Raw genomic sequence first — 20,203 nt, forward strand, 5'->3', positions numbered from 1 at the left:
CTGATTGAGGATTATTTCTCCAAAGGAGGGGGAGGAGACAGCTGAGAGAACATTATCTTCTCCCCAACTCCTACCCTGTCTTGCTTACAGAGGGCCGGTGGCCTGTTTGGCAATCATGTCAGCTACTACCAAAGCGATGGTCGAAGCTCCTTCCCCCAGACCTTCACCACCCAGCGCCCACTGCATATCAACAAGGCGGGTAACAGTCAAGGCGACACGGAGTCACCATCCCATGAGAAACTGGTGGACTCCACATTCACTCCCAGCAGCTACTCATCCTCTGGTTCCAATGCCAACATCAACAACGCCAACAACACTGCCCTGGGCCGCTTCCCCTGTCCCACCGGTTACCCCAGTACGGTCAGCACAGTGGAGGGCCATGGGACCCCCTTGTCCCCTGCCATCCGGGTGCGCGAGACAGCATGGAAGCTCAGCTCCAGGAGGTAAGCCAGGTGGAGAGATCTGCATTTGAAGTATGTGGGGCATAAGCAAGGTGGCCTGGTGGAAACTTAACCAAGGAAGTTAGGGGAGGAGGGGTGGTAAGGGAGAGAGACAGAGATAAAGACAGAAAACTCAACCCCTCAGTCTGCCCACTTTCCCTTAGGCTTGTAGTGTGTCTAATGATATCCTGGGAAGGAGATGGACACCATATTGGCCTCATACCTGACTTGAAGAATCTTTCATTTCACTTCATATTCTTGGAGCAATAAAACCTCTTCACCACACATGTAGGGAATCTCCATAATGCCAGGCTACATGACAGAGCCTTACGTGGCTAAACTGGATGATCCTATCCTGCCCCACTAACCCCCAACTGACATCCTATACAATTGTAAAAGAAAAAAAAATGGAGAAAAGCCCACCTATGCAAAAACCTGATAATTGTTTATTATTCAAAACTGTGAATTAGTGCCTCCACAAAGGGGAAAGCCCATTCTATTTCTGTCCCTCTTACTACCACAGTCATCCCCTCTTCTCTGTTTCAATGACCCAGAGCTCCTCTCCTTTATTAAAAGCTGCTTCCCCCCCCCTTCCCCAGGATCTGTTCTCAGTAATTTATACCTTGGTATAAACGTGTCTCTGTGTCTCCCAGAACAATTTGTATTTTAGCTTGATCACTACTTGTGAATTCAAAGGCTTTGATACCTGCCCAGGTCTGGTGGGGAAGGTATTTGAAGAGGGAGCCTGCCTATTTTGCCCCTTATACACCAAGACTTGCCCTACCCAGATGGTCTCAGCTGTGCTGTCTTCTTTCCTGACTTTGTCTTTGCTGCTCCCTCACCCCCATTTTTTGCTCCCTAATGGCACCAGGATGCATTGTTACAGAATGCTGTGATGGCAGGTGCCTCCTCTGCTGTGCGTGTCTGGAACTATAGCCAGGACCTGGGAGGGTCAGAACATGATCTATACTGGCAGCTTCATATCCCCTAAGTGAAAAAGGAAGAAAGGAAGAAGGAAAGAGGGATCACACACACACACACACACACACACACACACACACACACACACACACACATTGCATATCATATTTATTTAGTATTCTCTCCAGAAGAGACAGCTTACAGATGGTAGTGTCAACAAATTACCATAATATCTGACCACCAGAGAGTTTTCAGGGACCAGGTCTCTTCTGTTCCCTTCCCTGCTTTCTGTTTGAGGAGGAACGAACTACAAATTATCCTGCAGACCACCAGATGAGTGCTCTGATTAGGGAAAGAAAATCTTACTCTACTTCCATCTAAGGCACACTTTCTCACTCTTTATTACCCACTGTTTAATCCACTCATGGAGACAGTCACACAATCACACGGTCTGAGATCTGCAATAGTATCTGGTTTAAACACATACACACACACACACACACACACACACACACATACATACATACACATGTTTTATTTTTGTTTTAAGACTATAATCTTTTGACCTCACTTTGTGGAGGATGAGGAAGATAATCTAACAGGGACCATGGGTCAAAGTAGACTGTTTGATTTTTTGCGTTTATCTAAAGGCAAAAGGCCGTGTGGTGATATGAATACAGATCTAGAGAGGTCTGGGTTCAAGCCTACCTGCCCCCCAAACATACTGTCTTTGTGAACTTGGACAAGTCACAACCTCTTGGAACTCTAGGTAATTCTATGAGACTAGAAGTCATAGAGAAGGTGCTGACCTATATTAGTAGAGGGAGTTTCCTCATTTGGGGAGTCTCACTTATGAATGTAATCACATATCCTATTTAAAAAGGCACCACACCTTAATGCTGCATTAATGCCCTGCTAAGATAGCAAAAACAAAACAAAATAAAAGAACCAGAAAGCAAAAACAGAAACAAATAAAAACTATGGAGGTGATACCAGCATGTTAGGTTGACCCTCAATGGAGAATTTGTGGGAAAATACAGACAAAGATGGCACAGATATTCCCCCAAATCATCTCCCACACCTGGAACACACTCCTTCCCCCTCCTCAAATGTTTCTATAACCATTTGTCTTTGTCTACCTTCTGCCTCCATCACATTCTACCCTGTACCATACCATCTTATGTACCTGCCTACTCTCCCTAAGAGTTATGCAGTGGTAAATGCACAGTTCTTAATGTCAGAAGACTTGAATTGAATTCCTGTAACTATAGACAAACCACTTCACCTACCTGCTTCACACAGACATTGTAAAGAAAGTTTGTAAACCTCAAAATCCCAAATAAATATCAGTTCTTATTATTAAGTTCTATGGAGAAAGGGGTAGATATTTTTCATATTTCTATCCTCAATGTCTAGCATAGTGCCTCACACATAGTATGTGCTTAGTAAATGTTTATCAACTCTAAATGAACTGAGGGTTAAGGCATGAGTTCATCTTTATCATTTTCTCCATCCCCAGCAATGAAATCATGGATCTACCAAAGTATTGACAAGAAGTTGTTGGTTTTTTTTAAAAAATAATAGATAAAACCGAGGGAAACTTAAGAAAACAAGTTTAAATAATTTTACCTAGGGTACCTTGCCTGTCTTAACTGTGTTCCATGGACATTCCAATCCTCCTAAAACTAATCCAGTTATAACAAAAAGAATTTTTTCACATTTGTATGTCACTTCAAAAGTTACAAAGCACTTTTTCCTACAACAACTCTGTGCAGGAGGTATTGTAAATATTATAATCTCTGTTTCATAGCACACTTCAGGTAGTCTACACCCCATCTTCTGACTTCCCTATTTCCATCAATGGTGCCATCATTCATTCCATCCCCCACAAACCTTGATGTTGTCTTTAATTTTCTCACTCTCCTATCCACCTAACCCTGTTATTCCTATCTTTACAATATCTTTCCCATTCATCTCTTCTTTTCTTAAAAAAAATTAGTGAGCCAATCAGGGTTAAATGACTTGCCCAGGGTCATACAGTTAGTAAGTGTCAAGTATTTGGTCTGAGGCCAGATTTGAATTCATGTCCTCCTGACTTCAGAGCCAGTACTCTATTCACTGCACTACCTAGCTGCCCCCTATCCATCTCTTCTCCTCTCACCCTACCACCATTCTTTTTTAAACTCAATTTTTTTAAATTTTCTGTTCCGAATTTTCCCCTCCTCCCTCCCCCATCCATTGAAAAGAAAAAAGAAAAACAAAACCCCTGGGATACCTTCTCTCCCCCTCTTTGACTATTCAGTTTAATTCAAGAAGCAGTTATTAAGAAGCCAGTCTACCAGTTGCCAGATACCGTACTGGGGGAAAGGAGATGAAAACCAGTCCCTGCGTTTAAGAAGCTTACATTATAGGACAGAGGGGAGTGGGGAGGAAGACCCCAACATGTAAACAGATAAGTAAAAACAAAATATATGCAAAGTGATTTGTATTACTTCATATATATTAAAGGGGTATAGGGAATCAAAATAAACTTCATCTAGGAGATGGCATTGAACTTTGAAGGAAGCTAGCTAGGTATTCTACAGGGCAGAAGTGAGGAAGGAAAGTGTTGCAGGTATGGGGGAGACAGCCTGTGAAAAGGTACAGAGATAAGAATAGAATGTCATGTTCTGGGGAGCCATATGTGACTGAAATGAGTGTCTGAAGGAGAACTGAAGTTGAGCAGTGATGGGCTGGAGCCAGATTTTAAAGGGCTTTAAGAGACAAAGGAATCTGTATTTTATCCTAAGGGTTATGGAGACCCTCTGAGCAGGGGAGTGACTTGGTCAGGACTTCTACTTTAGGAATATCAGTTTAACACCTAGGTAAAGGATGAATGAACAGTGAGACAATTCTAAGAGAGAGAGAGAGAGAGAGAGAGAGAGAGAGAGAGAGAGAGAGAGAGAGAGAGAGAGAGAGAGAGAGACTAATTATATAATGTTATTATTATATAGTCTCTCTCCCTATATTATATAATAAGGCTATTATATGATCCTTGACAATTCCAAAGGACTCTCAGTAAAAAATGCTATCCACCTCCAGAGAAATAACTGATGGAGTTTGAATACAGATTGAAGCATGCTATTTTTACTTTTTTCATGATTTTTGTATGTTTTCTTTCAAAACATGACAATATGGAAATATGTTTTGTGTGATTGCATATGTATCACCTGTATCAAATCACTTACTGCCTCAGGGAGTGGGGAGGGATGGGAAGAGGGAGACAATTGAAAACTCAAAAAAAAATTTAAGCATATGTTAAAAATTGTTTTTACATGCAGTTGGGGAAAAAATAAAATATCCAGAAAAGAAGCAGTCCAAATGAAAGGGAATGAACTAGGGTGGTGGCTGTGTGAGAGGAAACAGCTGCAAGATATATTAAGGAGAGGGCTGATAGGTAGCACAGTGGATAGAGCACAGGACCTGAATTCAAATGTGACTTCAGACCAAATGCACTTGACACTTACTAGCTGTGTGACCCTGGGCAAGTCACTTAACCCCAATTGTCTAAAAAAAAAAAAGATATATTAAGGAAGTGGAATTGACAAGGCTTGGCAATTGATTTGGATGTGAGGAGTGAGGGAGAAGGAAGAGTGAAAGATAACTCTGAGATTGTAATATGTATACTACACAGAAATAAGGAACTTAGGAATCAGAGTAGAGGGTGGAATTTGGGGAACCAGGTAGAGACTGAGTCCTGCATAAGACTTGTTGAATTTAAAATGCCCACTCAAGCAGCTAAGTGGCACCATGGAGCCCAAAGCCTGGAGTCAGGAAGAACAGAGTTCAAATCTGGCCTCATATACGAACTATGTGACCCTGGGCAACTCACTTAACCTCTTTCTGCCTCAGAGCCTTCTGTTACAAAATGGGGGTAATAATAGCCCCTATCTCCCAGGATTGTTGTAAAGCTCAAATGAGATAATATGCGTAAAGCGCCTGGCACATAGTATGCTTGTTCCCTTCCCTCCATTGGACAGCTAGTTGGAGACGTCCAGTAGATGGTTGGCATTGAAGTACCAGAGTCCGTAAGAGAGAGTAGGACTTGGAGTAAAGAACAGGAATTCATCTGCATAGAGATGATAGTTAAGCCTGTGGGAGTTGATAAGACTACTAAGAGAAAGGGTATAGAAAGAAAAGAGATGACCTAGCACAGAGGCCTGGGGTACACCTTAGAATAGGAGGTAGGATTCTCCCCCAAAGAAGCCTGAGGAGCAACCAGACAGGTAGGAGAACAACCAGGGTCAAAAAACCCAGGGAAGAGGAAGTGGTCGACAACGTTCAATGCTTCAAGAGGTCAAGAAGGACAAGGACTGAGAAAAGGCCATCAAATTTGGGGGTTAAAAGGTCATTGGTAACCTTGGAGAAAGCCGTTTCAGATGAATGATGAGGTCGGAGGCCAGACTGCTTCCAATGTTGAGAAGTGTGTCTAAGGTGTGAAAGTGGAGGTGATGAGCATAGACAATTTGTTTTGTTTGGGTTTTTTCTCAGAATTTGGTTGTAAAAGGGAAGAGAGATATAGGACAGGAGCTTGAAAGGATGGCAGACTCAAATGAAGGTTTTTAAAAGATGGAGGAGATCAATACATATTTATAAGCAATAGAGAAGGAGCCAGTAGATAAGGAGGGGTTGAAACATGGAGAGAAAGAAACCAAACTCATCCTTTAGAATCCAACTCAAAACCACTGCCCCGCCCTTTTACCTAAACCCCTGCTCCCAGTAATGACATTTTCCTCTTCAGACATCCTGGATTTCAAGTTCTTTTGCAATGACCTTTTTCCTTCATTCCCCTGGAGGTCTCCATGGCTTTAGGCCCTTGGAAAGTCCTCCCCTAATCCTGTTCCAAATTATATTTATGCTAAAAGGTTCAGCCTCCCACAAGCATATTCTAGTTAAATAATAGTTAAAGCTGATTCTAGCATTGCTCAAAACTTAGCTGCTACATTTGTTTTTCCCAAGTCAGCATTTGGGTCTTGTCTCTCAATCAGCCTTAGTATTAGTAGCCATCATCTTCAGAACCTGTCTTCATTTCATCAACTGTGTCCCATAGCCAGAAGCAGACTGCCATCTGTCTCCCTTTCCCCCATTCAACCCATCCCTTTCCCCCCTCAACCTCCATCTAAGTTCCTGTTCTTCTTCTAAGGGAAGCATTCAGGTTACATTTAATTTATATGGCAGAGAAATACTGGATCAAGTCTTTCCTAGCTGCAATTACCAACTTCACTGATTTCCCCATGTTCATATAATGCCAAGAACATTGGACAGGGGGTTAGGGATAGACCTGGGTTCTAATCACAAATCAGACACTTATTGTTTGACCCTGGAAAATCACTTGATTTCTCCAAGCCTCTCTTTTCTCATCTAGAATATGGGCACAATAAGACTAATAATAACTCACATTTAATATATACACACACATACACACACACACACACACACATAAAATCTCACTTGAGCCTCACAATAACCTTGAGACAGGTACTAGATAGAGATATCTGAATGATGAGGATTATAGTAATATCTCTAGATCAGGGAATCTGTTCATTATTTAATCAGGACCTGGTTATATTTTAAAATTGTAATGCTAAGATTCTGGTAGACCTCTCCTTTTGGAGACAGCTGAATTATCTAGTAATAATAAGAAGTAGTTCACATTTATATAATGCTTTAAGGTTTACAAAAGGTTTTCCCCACAATAGCACTGTGAGGTAGGGAGATTGCATGGTGTGATAGACAGAGCCCTGGAAATGGAGTCAAGATAGACCTGGGTTCAAATTCCACCTCTGACACTTGCTAGGTAAGCACTAGCAAGTTTTTTAATCTTCCTGAGCCAGGTCCTAATTAGTTAAAATAATGAACAAATTCCCTGAAATGGTTGCATCACTTGAATTCACATTGCATATTTCCACTGGGCTGTAACCAATTGCAGGGGGGAGGAGGAGAAGAGGGACAGAATGAAACAAGCATTTATTAAGCACCTGTTATGTGCCTAGCACTGTGCTAAGGATTTTATAAACATCCTATTTATTCCTCACAACAACTCCGTGAGGTGGGTGTCACTATGACACTCATATTACATTTGAGGAAATGAAGGTAGACACAGGTTAAGTGACTTGCCTAAGGCCAACCAGCTAGTTAATGTCTGAGGCTGGATTTGAACTCAGGTCTTCTGACTCCAGGCCTAGTGCCACCTAGCTATGATTTGCCCAGGATTACACAGCCAGTATGAGTCAGAAGCAGGAATTTAACCTAGGTCTTCTTGGCTTCAATACTATGCTGCCTCTCCATATTAAAAAAAAAAAAAAGACAGATTTTTTTTTTTTCTTTTTTTTTGGTGAGGCAATTGGGGTTAAGTGACTTGCCCAGGGTCACACAGCTAGTAAGTGTCATGTGTCTGAGGCCAGATTTGAACTCGGGTCCTCCTGACTCCAAAGCCAGAGCTCTATCCATTGTGCCACCTAGTTGCCCCAAAACAGAGAATTTTAGAGGATGGTGTCAACCCTATTCTCAATAGGCAGAGTATTCCACCTTAGTTCTTTGTTCCCCATTTGACCCTTTTGCCAAGTTGCTTCTACCTCTAGGATAATAATATCCAATTAGAGGAGTCTCCAGTCACTCAGCTATGCCAAGTTGTGTGCCTCTACATGCAGAGAGGAGGAACATTTAATTCCCCTAACCTGCAGGAAGGAGAAGCTGGGGATCTTCTTAGAGTCCTGCACTTAAAGTCCTCAAATCATGTTTGACCCTGTAAAGCCTTTTCACATCTACTTTCTCATTCATTATAACTGTGTGGGGTAGATAGGACAGGCATTATCATACTTACTTTACAAAGGGAGGGACTCCCTTTGAGGCATCAAAAAGTAAAATGACTGAATCAACAGCACGTGACAATTTAGTGATAGAATTAGGAAAGGAACCCAGCAATTCTGACTCCGAGTCCAGGGCTCTTTCTGTGACATGACTGTATCCCCTTTCTAGACCCAATGTGCTGTGTCTCTCATATTCATTTCTTATGGAAGAAGTCATAGTAGAAATGTGACTGGACATTAGGAATGTCTTCCTTTTTTCTAGAGCGTGACTTTAGCCTGAGAGGGACATTTCTTGATTGTCTTCTGTGTTCTGTCTCCACAGATACCACTCCCGGGACAGCCGGATAGCCATGGTGTGCCCAGAGGAGGTAGCCCCCAACAAGAGCTATGAAGGGAATGTGAATGAAGACACAGAATACTGCAGCGAGCCCAGTCTGATCTCCACTGAGATGTGAGCCCAGCAGTTCTCTGCCCAAAGGGTGGGACCAGCTCATGTCAGGGAAAAGTTCAGCTTAGGAATGAAAGACTGAGGGGGCCAAAGACTCCTGAAGTTCTTCTCTGTTGCCCAGTTTAATTGGGGCAGGTCATAGAGAGGGATGACCTCTGTAGAATATCAGTGTTCTTTTGATAGCGTGGTGTACAACTCAACAGCAGAGATCCCTGTGAGCAAGGAGTGGGTGGAGATGCTGGTAAAACTAGAGCCTGTCCATTGCTTTCCTGAAAAGCTCATGTGTCCTACAGGTCAGTCAGGCTTTTGAAGAAAAAGTTGCTGTGGTAATCAAGGTAGCTAGCTGGCCAGATTGCTGCCTAATGAGACCTAGGAATCAAAGTGAGTTAAGTGGCAAACGTGCGTTTGAGAACTCCTACCAAGCAGAAGAAGCAAATATTCCCCATGCCGAATAACAAGGCAAAGTTTCCGGTGTGAGCAACTCATCACTACTCCCTTCTTTGCCCTGAAAAAGTACACAAAGTGCAGATTCCCAACAGGTCATTTCCCCAACATTGCCCTCTGGGGTTGTCTGACCCTGGACAGGAGCACACGTAAATCATTGTGGGGAATGACATAACCTGTCCTCTGCAAACAAACCCTGAGTTCTCTTTGTTCCAGGCTATCCTATCAGGATGATGAGAATAGACAGCTGACACCACCAGAAGACAAGACCAGGCAGTCTACGAAAAGAGGATTCCTCCACTCTTCCTCACTAGGTAACTGATCATGCCTCCTCCCCTTACTGTGGCCAGACATCTCCAGAGGTCCTTTCAGCAGGTAACCTGAGGTATGGGACTATCCCAGGAACCCTAACAGCTTCATTCCTTGCTTCCCCCATTCTTTAAAATACAAGATCATGGGGCAGCTAGGTGGTACAGTGGACAGAGCACCAGCCCTGAGGTCAGGAGGACCTGAGTTCAAATCTGGCCTCAGACCAAACACTTGACACTCACTAGCTGGGCAAGTCACTTAACCCCAATTGCCTAAAAAAAAAAAAAAATAAAATAAAATACAGGATCACATATGTAAAAGTAGCTTGAGGGAAAGAGAAAGATGGCATGGAGAAGCTTAAAAGTTGGTACATTTGGGTGAATTAACTGATAATAGTTTTCTAAACTAATTTATCCATGGAACACCTTTGAGCCACAAAACACCTTTGAGCATGAAATATATTGACATGATGTTGGCCCAGGGGAAGAGAATATCCCCAGCATAAAGAAGGAATTAGGAATTTTGGAACAAAATTGAGGGGTTAAGCCTATTTTCATATGAAAAACTTGCTGCCTCTAACAAGTACTTTTAATATATTATATATACATATATACACACATATATATGTGTGTGTGTGTATATATATAATATATATATACACACATATATATATACATATATATATATATACACATATATATATACATATATATATATTATATATATATAAAGTTTTATATTTACAATTTGAAGAGGGGAAATTTCCTCCCAAAAACCTGTTCACATTTATGAAACTGCATTGTTTCGTAAAACACAACTGAAAAATTAGGCCTAAGCCACTCCATTTCTTCATGTCTTCGACTGTGCTAATATAAAAAGGCTCTCCACTTGTTTTTTTCTGTCTACTTCAGGTTGTGTGTAATCCAGTCCTCCTCCCTGGGATACCAAGATGATACTACCCAAGGCACTGTGGGCTAGCTGGGAAAAGATTCTAGTCAGAGTCAGACACTCCACTGCAGAGATTAGGCCAACTCCTACGTTTGAACCCCTTGCTCTTGAACCGCCGGGCAGAGCTTCCAGAGACAAGACGTCAAAGGGATGGGGCTTTGGCATTTAAGGACAGTTGACAAAATGTCATTAAGCATCAGGGCTAAGGGTGGGAGAATAGGTGGTGCTTAGCAACCAGCCATCACTAGCTCCTGTTACACTTTCCAGAAAGACAAGAAATAGCTGGCAAGCCACCAAGAAATCCTCCCAGGATGACAGAACTCTGACCCTAGTTCATTGTGATTGGTATTGCAGGTCGAAGAGCCTCCTTCCATTTGGAGTGTCTAAAGATACAAAAGAACCGAGGGGGAGACATCTCTCAGAAGACAGTGCTGCCCTTGCATCTGGTTCATCACCAGGTAACCATTCTAGAGAACGCACTGACCACTGGAGCTAAAGAGCCCCGAAGAGCAGCTGAGCAATTCCTCAGCGTGTGAAGCCCTCCTACACAACATCACTCCTGCTTCTGTTAGAGCGGTGAAAGCAGGGAATGCTCTAGAGAGATAACATCATATTATAAATAGACCGGTGGACCTAGCTAGAGTTAGGATGACTGTGCTCTAATTTTCTTGGCTCTGACACAACCTATGTGACCCTAGGCAAGTCACCTCACCTCTATAAACCCCGCTTTCCTCATCTGTAAAGTGAGGATAATATTTGCACTAATATTGGTCGGTCCATAAGCATTTATTAAGTGACTACTAGGTGCCAGGCACTATACTAAACTGTTGTGAGGTAAGTTCTCTGTAAACTGTAAAGTACTATAGAAATGTGGATTCTTATTATTGGGAAACTCTACACTTTATGAAGCTCTCATAAAGGTCCCCTCAAGCTGTTAACCCCTCATGAAGAGCTGCTATAAGAAAATGTTCACAGTAAGGGCCACCAATTTTCCCCAAGTAGATGGGAGCCTTGGTAAGGACTGTAACTTCCCTTGGTGGAGACCCAGGTAATAATGCAGTTCAACAGACTCCTATTAGGCCCCTCTTCTTAAGAAAGATAACAAAAGAACCCCTGTTCTGAAGGAACCTATGTTCCAGCAGGGGAAGAAATATGGTATGAGGGAAGTCAAAGATAGAGAGAACACTGACAAATGAGGGATCTGGGGAGGTGAGGCCTGAGCTGAACTTTGAAGGAGTGATGAGGAATGCATTTCAGGGATGGGGAATAGCTTTATGCAAATATACGTAGGTGGGACATGGAGTATTGAGCTACACAATGGTCCAGTCTGGGTAGAGAGAAGAGAATAAGTCTGGAAAGGCATATAGGAGCCTAGTTACTGAGGCCCTTACATGACAGTAGGAGCTTTCTTTCTGAGGAAAAAGAGGGTCAGTGGCACAGGACATGATGATGCCAGTTCTCTCCCTGTGTTACCACAGATCATCTAGCATAAGGATTGAACTAGTCCTCATGAGCATTCAAGCCGAATTGGTCTTCCTTATAACTACAAGATATCAGGAAGACAAAGTGTAAGTTTGGTTTGGGACATGAACGAGTAAAAAGTTAGATGGGGTTTCCATACCAATGCAGAGCAGCAATAGCAGAGGACCTGATGAATGGTACAGATAACTTCCTCAGGAGTTCAAAGGAAGGAGAGGTCACCTCAGGCTGGCATGGGTGAGGGAAGAGGAGAGAAGAGCTTGGCTTGCTATTAGCATCTTATCTCCAAGTCTTCATCACCACCACCTGGTAAAACAAGGGGTCCACAATCTCCTGTCTTCCTTGCTGACCATAGTTGCATCCTTTGTGTCCACAGGCATTGGCAGTGACAGGCCTCAGCCCTCTCCTTCAGAGAAGCCATTCTCCAAACACCACATTCCCCAGGCCAAGTGCCACCCCCCCAGAAAGTCCTCATGGCCACGCCTGGCCCCTCCAGCCCATTCCTACACTGTGGCTAGAAGGAGCAGAATCCAACGAAAAGCTCAACAGCAGCTTCCCTTCAATCCACTGCAGCTCCTGGTATGCAGAAAATGCCAACTGTGGGGGCAGCAGGGGCAGCACCTCCCGGAGAGCCCGGCCAGTCTCCCTCACTGTGCCCAGCCAGTCTGGGGCAGCTGGCAGACAATTCCACGGCAGTGCAAGCAGTCTAGTTGAAGCGGTATGTGGCGTCAACCCCGTAGGAAGCACTGCACTGTTCTCAGCAGCCAGTAGAAATGGAGGGGATTTGCCAGGGGTCTTCAGAAAAGGAGGAAAGCAAATATCAGAATGAACTCAGCTCTTCCCAAGTAGGATTGTATACAAATCCACTTAACCAAAATAGTCTTGACCCTCTCATTAACCTTAGAATGCTACCCTGACCCATATAGAAAGTCGGCTTGTCTACCATTTAGTTTCCCTGGGGATACTGGGTAATGAGAATAAAGGCTTTTCAGATTTATGAAGGAATCTGACTGACCAAGTGAGCCCTGATACAAAATACAGAAAAACTAAATTTAATACAATCATCAAGCATTTCTCAAAGCACAGAGAGTAGTTTACTAAAGGTAACTGCAGGTCAAATTACACCCCCTAGGAACAGAGTGAGATGGCATGTACAAAGTACTTTAGCGAGCTTTAATGCGCTATTATTAATAATCATTTTTCTTATTGTGATTATGGCCTCTCTCACTAAAACATTGAAAGCCACCAAATAACAGGCTTCTAGGAATTGGGAACCAGTGCCTCCATTCCCAAGCCCAAGCGTAAGAATATAGGAAATATATTACTAGGTTCTTCCCAGCATAAGCCACCTAGAACAGACTGTCTCAACCATGGCAGTGCAGACATAGGATCATATACTGAAAGCAGGAAGGAACCTGAGAGTACAGCTCAGAAAAGCATCCCAAAGCTAATATGAAAATATGTTTTACATGGTTTCATATATATGTGTGTGTGTATATATATATACACACACACGTATATATACACATATATACACACATATATACATATATACACACATATATACACACACATATATACACACATATATACATATATACACATACATACATATATATGCATATATATATATATATGATCTATATCAAATTGCTTACTATTTTAGGTAGAGGGGAGGGAGGGAGAAAAATTTGGAACTCAAAATCTTGTAAAAATGAATGCTAAAAATTGTCCTTACATATAATTGGGAAAAAATAAAATACTATTTTTAAAAAGAGAGAGAAGCATCACAAAGGCATAAGTAGCAGAAATGACTGTAGATCTAGTCCTCTGACTCTAAATCTAGCACTCTTTCCACTGTGCCATGATAACTGTCTTCAGTCACGTGGGGAAAGGATTTGACTTATTTCTGCATGGCGCCATTGGAAAACCTAAACAGAATTTTCAGTGAAGCACATTTCTACCCATTGTAATGAAAAGTGTCTGACAATTAGAGCTATCCAGTCGGGGAATGGACTATCTCAAGAAGTAGTGAGTTTCTCATATCCGTCAGTCACAAGCATTTATTAAGTGTCTACTGTTGTGCCAGGCGACAATAACAACAGCCACAACAAAGCCTTGTCTTCAAGGAACATATGTTCTCATGGGGAGGCAACAGGTCAGTAGCTAGGTATATCCAAGATACACACAGAGTAGAATAAGCGTAACCTAAGAAGGAACACCATTAGCAGCTGGGGGAGGGGGGGACTCTTCAGCAGATATTGAATGACTACTTGTGAAAGATGTTGTTGAGGGAATTACTCTGAAGGCCCAGGTTGAACTAGATAAGTTCTGAAGTCCTTTCCAGCTCTGAGATTCTCTATGAGTCTGTGATTGATTCGACCACATTTGAGTAATACTAGATATTGCTGTATTAGGTAGCTGGAGGACAAAGTGAATGTTAAATGTAACCATGACAGGCCAAGGCTAATGAGCCTGATACAGTGGAGAGAGCTCTGGAATTAGAGGACCTGGATTCAAATCCCATCTCTATTGGTGTACTAACTGTGAAACTTTAGACAAATCCATGAGCCCCCTTTGGGACTCAGTTTCCTCATCCACAAAACGTTGGACTAGTCTTCAAGGTCCCTTCCGGCTTTTGGTCTATGATCATAGATCATAATAGGTTGATGATGCCAGGTCCCTAAGCAGAGTTCCCAGGAGCTTAACCTAAGTGCACAGGAAATCAGAAAAAATAATCCATTGCCAGAATCCTGAGGAAAGAAGTCCGCCTCCTATAATGATTTCCTTATTTGGTTCTTCTATCTCATCCTTTTATCTCCTCCTCAGGTCTTGATTTCAGAAGGACTGGGACAATTTGCTCAAGATCCCAAGTTCATCGAAGTCACAACCCAAGAACTTGCTGATGCCTGTGATATGACAATAGAAGAAATGGAGAATGCAGCTGACAATATCCTCAGTGGTAGCAGCAAGCAGAGCCCCAATGGCAACCTATTACCTTTTATTAACTGCAGGGACCCGGGGCAGGACCAAGCAGGTGGTGAGGAGGAAGAAGGAGTGCCCAACCCCGAATGTCGAAAGAGTGAGGAGGAACTCCAGGACAGCAGGGTTTATATCAGCAGCCTGTAGTTGCTGGGGCTGTCATGATTCGGGGATTTTTTTTAATTTGTTTCAATGTTCCTAATAGGTTCGTTTCAGAAGTGCCTCACTGTTCTCGTGACCTGGAGTTAACCGGAACAGCGTTCTTCATTCATTTCTGTTGGGATGAGAGACAGAGTTGGGTGGTGATGAGAGAGAGCTTTTCAGGGGAAGGAGAAGCAACAACCCCAGTCCACAGGTGTAGAGTGGTGAGAGGTGGAAGAATAAGGGAGGGAGGAGGAAGAGACCAGGTACCTGCCCCCTCCTTACTTCAGGCCCTATACCAGAAAGTGACAGCTGCCTACTGTGCAAGAAGGATAATATCAGTTTCCTGTGGGCCACCCTCACCAAAAGGACCCTGCATCAAATGGGTGTCTTTCAACTTTGCTTGTAAAAAAAAAATCATTTTTGCACATATTCTGTATGAGCCTCACTGTCTCCATAGAGCCAGGGCCCTATGGATTTGGAAAAGGAAATGGTGGCATGACTTCTGCTGAAGATCCCAACACTTTGCCAAAGGGGGAGGAAGAAGAGGAAGAAAGATGGCAGGAGAAGCTTTTAGGAGAGGGGAGCAGGGGGAAGGCAGGGGGAATGTATAGAAAGGTACCAACCACTGCAGCTACAAGCCAAGATTCCAAGGTGATTGGGCAGGCAGCTCTGGCCATGCCCACCCCTTCAGGTTAGGGTCACATTGCCTGCACAAGCCACATAAAGCTCTGCGTTAGCAGTGGTGCTGAGAAGTCAAGGCTTATAGGGGATTGGCACTGCCCACTAATGTAGCTCGCCTTACAAAGTAAGGTGGCACAGGGCTTTTGTAGAGTGCTCATTTGTTTTTGCCGTTTTGATATTTTTCTTGGCAGCATGTTCCAGTTTCCATTTTTAATTTTGATTTCTGAGGGTTCAGGGAGGAGGGAGAGTGTTTACGGGGCTTTTAAGCCACCCACCTTATCATTTTCACTTTGGCAAATGTAAATCAGGTTTGGTTTCATTGTATTATTTAAACAGTTGTGTTCTTGTTTGTTTTTGGTGATGTTGGGAGGAGGGGTTCTTTTTCCCCATTGGAGATTCACTAGAAACTGTTACAGGAGAGTTTTACCAACATTTGTGTATGCCCAAGACTTTATTATTTTTTTTCTTTGGTAGTAACAGAAACCTGGGGGGTGGGGGCAGGGTGTTTTGTTCTATAATTTAAAGATAGTAGGCAGTGCACTCAATGTAATCTTGCGCATGTGAGTGCTTGAGTTGGGTTCATTTCAATTGGTTCTGTTCATGGATGCCAGAGATAGAGGTATGTGTGTGTGTGTGTGTTGATGTGCCTAGTAGGTTGAGTTGGGTGATACTGCATGGGTATGTATGTGTATGTATGCGTGCATGCATGTGCAGTTCTCCACTCTTTGGTTTAGCCCTACAGGGAGATCTGATTCTGGGGCCATTTGAATGCAAAAACAAACCACTGTCTCTGTTTCTGAAAGGGAAATCAGTAACTCTCTGCATTTTCTGTTCCACAAGATATGCAAAAACAATGCAATAATATTAATTTTAACTACAGTTGTGAGTCATGTTGGCATTAAAACTGTATAGAGATGAAAAACAACAACAGTAATTTAAGGGGGGAAAAACAACCCAAGAAGGAGTTTTGCTTCGATATATATTCCATGTGATGTTTTATTGCATTGATAATGTTTCTGTTGAAGAAACTGTAATACTTGAATTCAGGTCAGTTTCAGTATTTTTCAAATATTTTTTTAAAACTGAATTGCAATTGTGCCAAGCAAATATAATGAATTGAATTAAGTTTGTTTTCGAATTCACTTCTTGTATATTTGGCTGCATGTAAAGTAAACCATTTTGTATTTGGAGCGTGATAAGCTTTCCCTGTGGACTCTTTAAATAATTTTTTTTTTTGCGTAATTGGGGAAGGGGAGAGACTTTTTTTTAACGTGTACAATAAGCAAAAGCATTACTGGAGTAAGTAACTATTCTGCGGTTCTCAGCTGGATGGGTTGGAGATGACCAATTTTGCATATCTTGTGTTTCCTTTTCCCTTTCTCCCTCAAGCTTGGTAGAGCCTGAATAGCTCAGTGCAGAATTTTGATTTCAGACACCAGGATCTTTTGCTTCCCGTCTTCACATCCTCCAATTTTCTTCCCATCTTCACATTCTCTGCTTGGATCCTCTCAGTTGATGCTTTTCCTCTAAGATAGGCCATATCCTATTGAGGAAGTCTGCTTGCCATAAGCCTGGCTTTCAATTCCACTATAGCTGAACTAACGTTTGCACCATTCCCAACCCCACTCCAGGATGTGGCTAATGTCTCTTTTAATTCCCTCAGCAGAAACTTTGCTTACCAATTTCCTGGGCATATTATATTAGAAAAATGAGGGGTGAGAATGCTGGAGAGTAGTTACTTAGGGCGGTCACTCCAAGAGCTCCCTCCTCTCAAGAACTTACGGTAATGCCTTAAGCAAAGCCTGGACTGTTGTCATTGCCTCCATCCTAAAAACTAAATCACTCTAGAAGGACCTATGGAGTTAGAGCAGGCAGAGTTTAAAATGTCTTTGGAAGAAGGGACTATGCTAGAAGGATTTTATTCTACGGCCTTTGACATCTGCCTGAAATGCACATACTTTTTTCTTCACGTATTTCCTAACACTTTTGCCTGGTAGTAAGAAAGGGGTCAAATTAGGGATTAGGAAGATTGATTCTTGAATCTTTTCCATTCACCAGTTTTCTTTTGATCCTTCCCATGAACTATGTAGGCTAGAAGGTGAAATTTGGAAAAGTTCATTCTTTGGAAAGGATGAGTCTTCCTACCATGTGGGACTCAAAAAGGATCTTAAGAGAATTTTAAATAGTTAGCTAAGAGAGGTTAGCTTCCTGAGGAAGACACCCTGCTAGACAAAAATCTTCAGTTCAGGTTTTAGTCTAAAGTGAATTGGAAAAAGCGCTGAACATATGAGTGCTTCCTCAGACTCATCTTATTTGAGCTTTCTGGTTTGTTTTTCTTGACATACAGGTCTTTTGAGATATCCTATGACCACAGCCCTGGAGTAGCTTTTTATTGGGATCTCTGTTCTGATCAGGAGAGGAACTCATTAGGGCTTGATGTACTTTCCATACAATTATTCCATGTATAAAAAATGGAGATCTTATAGGATTATGCTTATCCTTTCATGTTGTTTACTAATTTTCTTCTTCTGAAATTCTCAGCCACATAACTAACTCATAATATATTGCAACATGAGACTATTAGGTTAGCACTCATGTCAAATTATCCTGTCCACACTCCTAAGTCTTCCTTAGAGAAAATGCTTTCAAGAAAACCATAGTAACTCAAGTTTGCACTCTAGAAGGCAGTGACAATGATAATAATAATGCCCTACCATATGTTTAAACTGCTCTAATGGTCAGAGAGAAGTTCTCCCTCTCTAGATCAATGGGTCTTGAATGTGATTTCATGTTCTGCCGATTTTATACCAGTGATGGTGTTGTTTGTTAAAATCTGCATACAGCCAAGAAGAAAACCAAACTGTTTCATTCTTTCCATGGTAAAAGAGAAACCCTACTTAGATCCAAGGGACCAGACATCACCTTGCAGGGTACATTCACCAGCCTCTTGCACATTCATCTTGGGTGACAGAATCAAAGCAGCTAATGGTTGAAGATAGTAAGAGTTTAAAGAAGTACAGATTAAGTTGGTTCAAGAATCATATGTCCCATTTTCACTTGCCCACTGTCTGATATCTTTCAGAAGCAGCCTATTTTCTTTCTAGACATGGGTTTGTGGCCTACTTCAGACAATAAAAGGAAAGATTCTTCTGTCGTATTATGAATCAAACCAAGTCTTTTAAGTTATCTCCCTTAGCTAACTATTTCTACAACATTTCTCTGGATGAAAAGCAAAAATGAAACTCAGTGTTATGATTTAGCTTTATTGATGAGTATTTCAATAACTTGAATTATTAGTTCTTGCTTCCATATGCCCAACTCTGTCAAAATAGTGAACATTCATTTTTTTCAGGGAACCAGGGTCCTTGTGATTGTGACTGAGGAGTAGACTACCAGGATTCTATCTTTTTGTCCCCTCTCTTCACTTATTTCTTATTTCATCAGACACCTAGGTTTCGAATTTCAGGTTCTTCTCTGCAATATTGCTGCCATCCCATCACCTTGTGAGAGCCAATCTTTTCCCACAAGTCCCATAAGTGAGAATACAAGGACAGGGGGGAAAAAATCCATGTCCTTCTCTCAATCCCTTGTAAAAAATGAAGAGCACACCTTTCCTTCCTTCAATCAGTCAACAAACATTTATTAATCACCTGTTGCGTGAAAAGCACTGTGCTGGGCTCTAGGAGTATTACAGTTTAAATAAGTCTCTGCTCTCATGGATCTCACAGTTTTAAAAGGCTGGGGGTTGTTTTTTAAAGAAAATAGTGGCTAAATATTGCCCATCACCAGTAAGGACAGGACAAGAAAAAATGAACAGACCAGATTTAGCTTAGACTTAAGGCAGAGTTGACTGGTATGCAGAAGTTCAATTTTAGAGCATCAGGCAGTTAATCAGAAGTGATGGCATCTCCATTCCTGGAATTATGGAGGAGAGACACAAATGTTATCCTTGACCTAGAGATTCTTCTTAAGTCAGATATTCTGTAATTACAGTTCCAAAGAAAACCAGTAGAGTCAGAAATGGAATTTTCGGAGGCTTTCTGGTTCAATCCCATTTGGATTGAATCCCACTGAGCAAAGAGCTCCTACCTCCTTTAGGAAGGGAAAAAGGCAAAAGGGAAGGCCATGGTCCTCTAGCTACACTTGCTTTCTCAGTCTAATCACTGCACAGAAACCACTGGTATGGACTTCTAAAGGCTTAAAGTATCTCCTTGGGAGAGAAAAAAAATGAGAAATTATTTCCTTCTTGACTTGTCCTTTCATCCTCTCAGCCAGATCATACAATTTAGAAGGAAATGGAAACATTTATATTGGTGCCATTATAATCTCTTCCTTCCCTGGGCTGTCCTCTTCTTGATATTTCTAAAGCACCTCCCAGCCCCTCACATCAGATGTATTTCTTTCTCCTTCCCCATCAGGAATGGCAGGTGGTTAAGAGAGCTTAAATTCATAGAGTATCCTGACACCTCAGATCTGGTTGTCCAACAATTGCCTTTTTAGTGGGATATGCGGTGAAGGTGAAGGTCATGTTATGACCAAGAGTTAAATTTCTTTCTCCC

At 42.1% G+C, this 20,203-nt stretch overlaps 1 protein-coding gene across 1 annotated transcript in view; it reads left to right on the forward strand.

The window, feature by feature from the left end:
• Positions 1-20,203, forward strand: part of CACNA1C (calcium voltage-gated channel subunit alpha1 C) — a 1,008,001-nt gene that overhangs the window by 985,448 nt on the left and 2,350 nt on the right. The window contains 6 exon segments of the mRNA XM_078156118.1: positions 91-443; positions 8,532-8,660; positions 9,318-9,415; positions 10,713-10,816; positions 12,214-12,555; positions 14,667-20,203. The exon segment at positions 14,667-20,203 is cut by the window's right edge and continues 2,350 nt beyond it. Coding sequence (XP_078012244.1) covers positions 91-443; positions 8,532-8,660; positions 9,318-9,415; positions 10,713-10,816; positions 12,214-12,555; positions 14,667-14,966 — 1,326 coding nt within the window. The 3' untranslated portion in view covers positions 14,967-20,203.

This window comes from Phascolarctos cinereus, unplaced genomic scaffold, assembly GCF_003287225.1.
Source record: "Phascolarctos cinereus isolate Bilbo 61053 unplaced genomic scaffold, phaCin_HiC Scaffold_1;HRSCAF=81, whole genome shotgun sequence".
Taxonomy (NCBI): Eukaryota; Metazoa; Chordata; class Mammalia; order Diprotodontia; family Phascolarctidae; genus Phascolarctos; species Phascolarctos cinereus.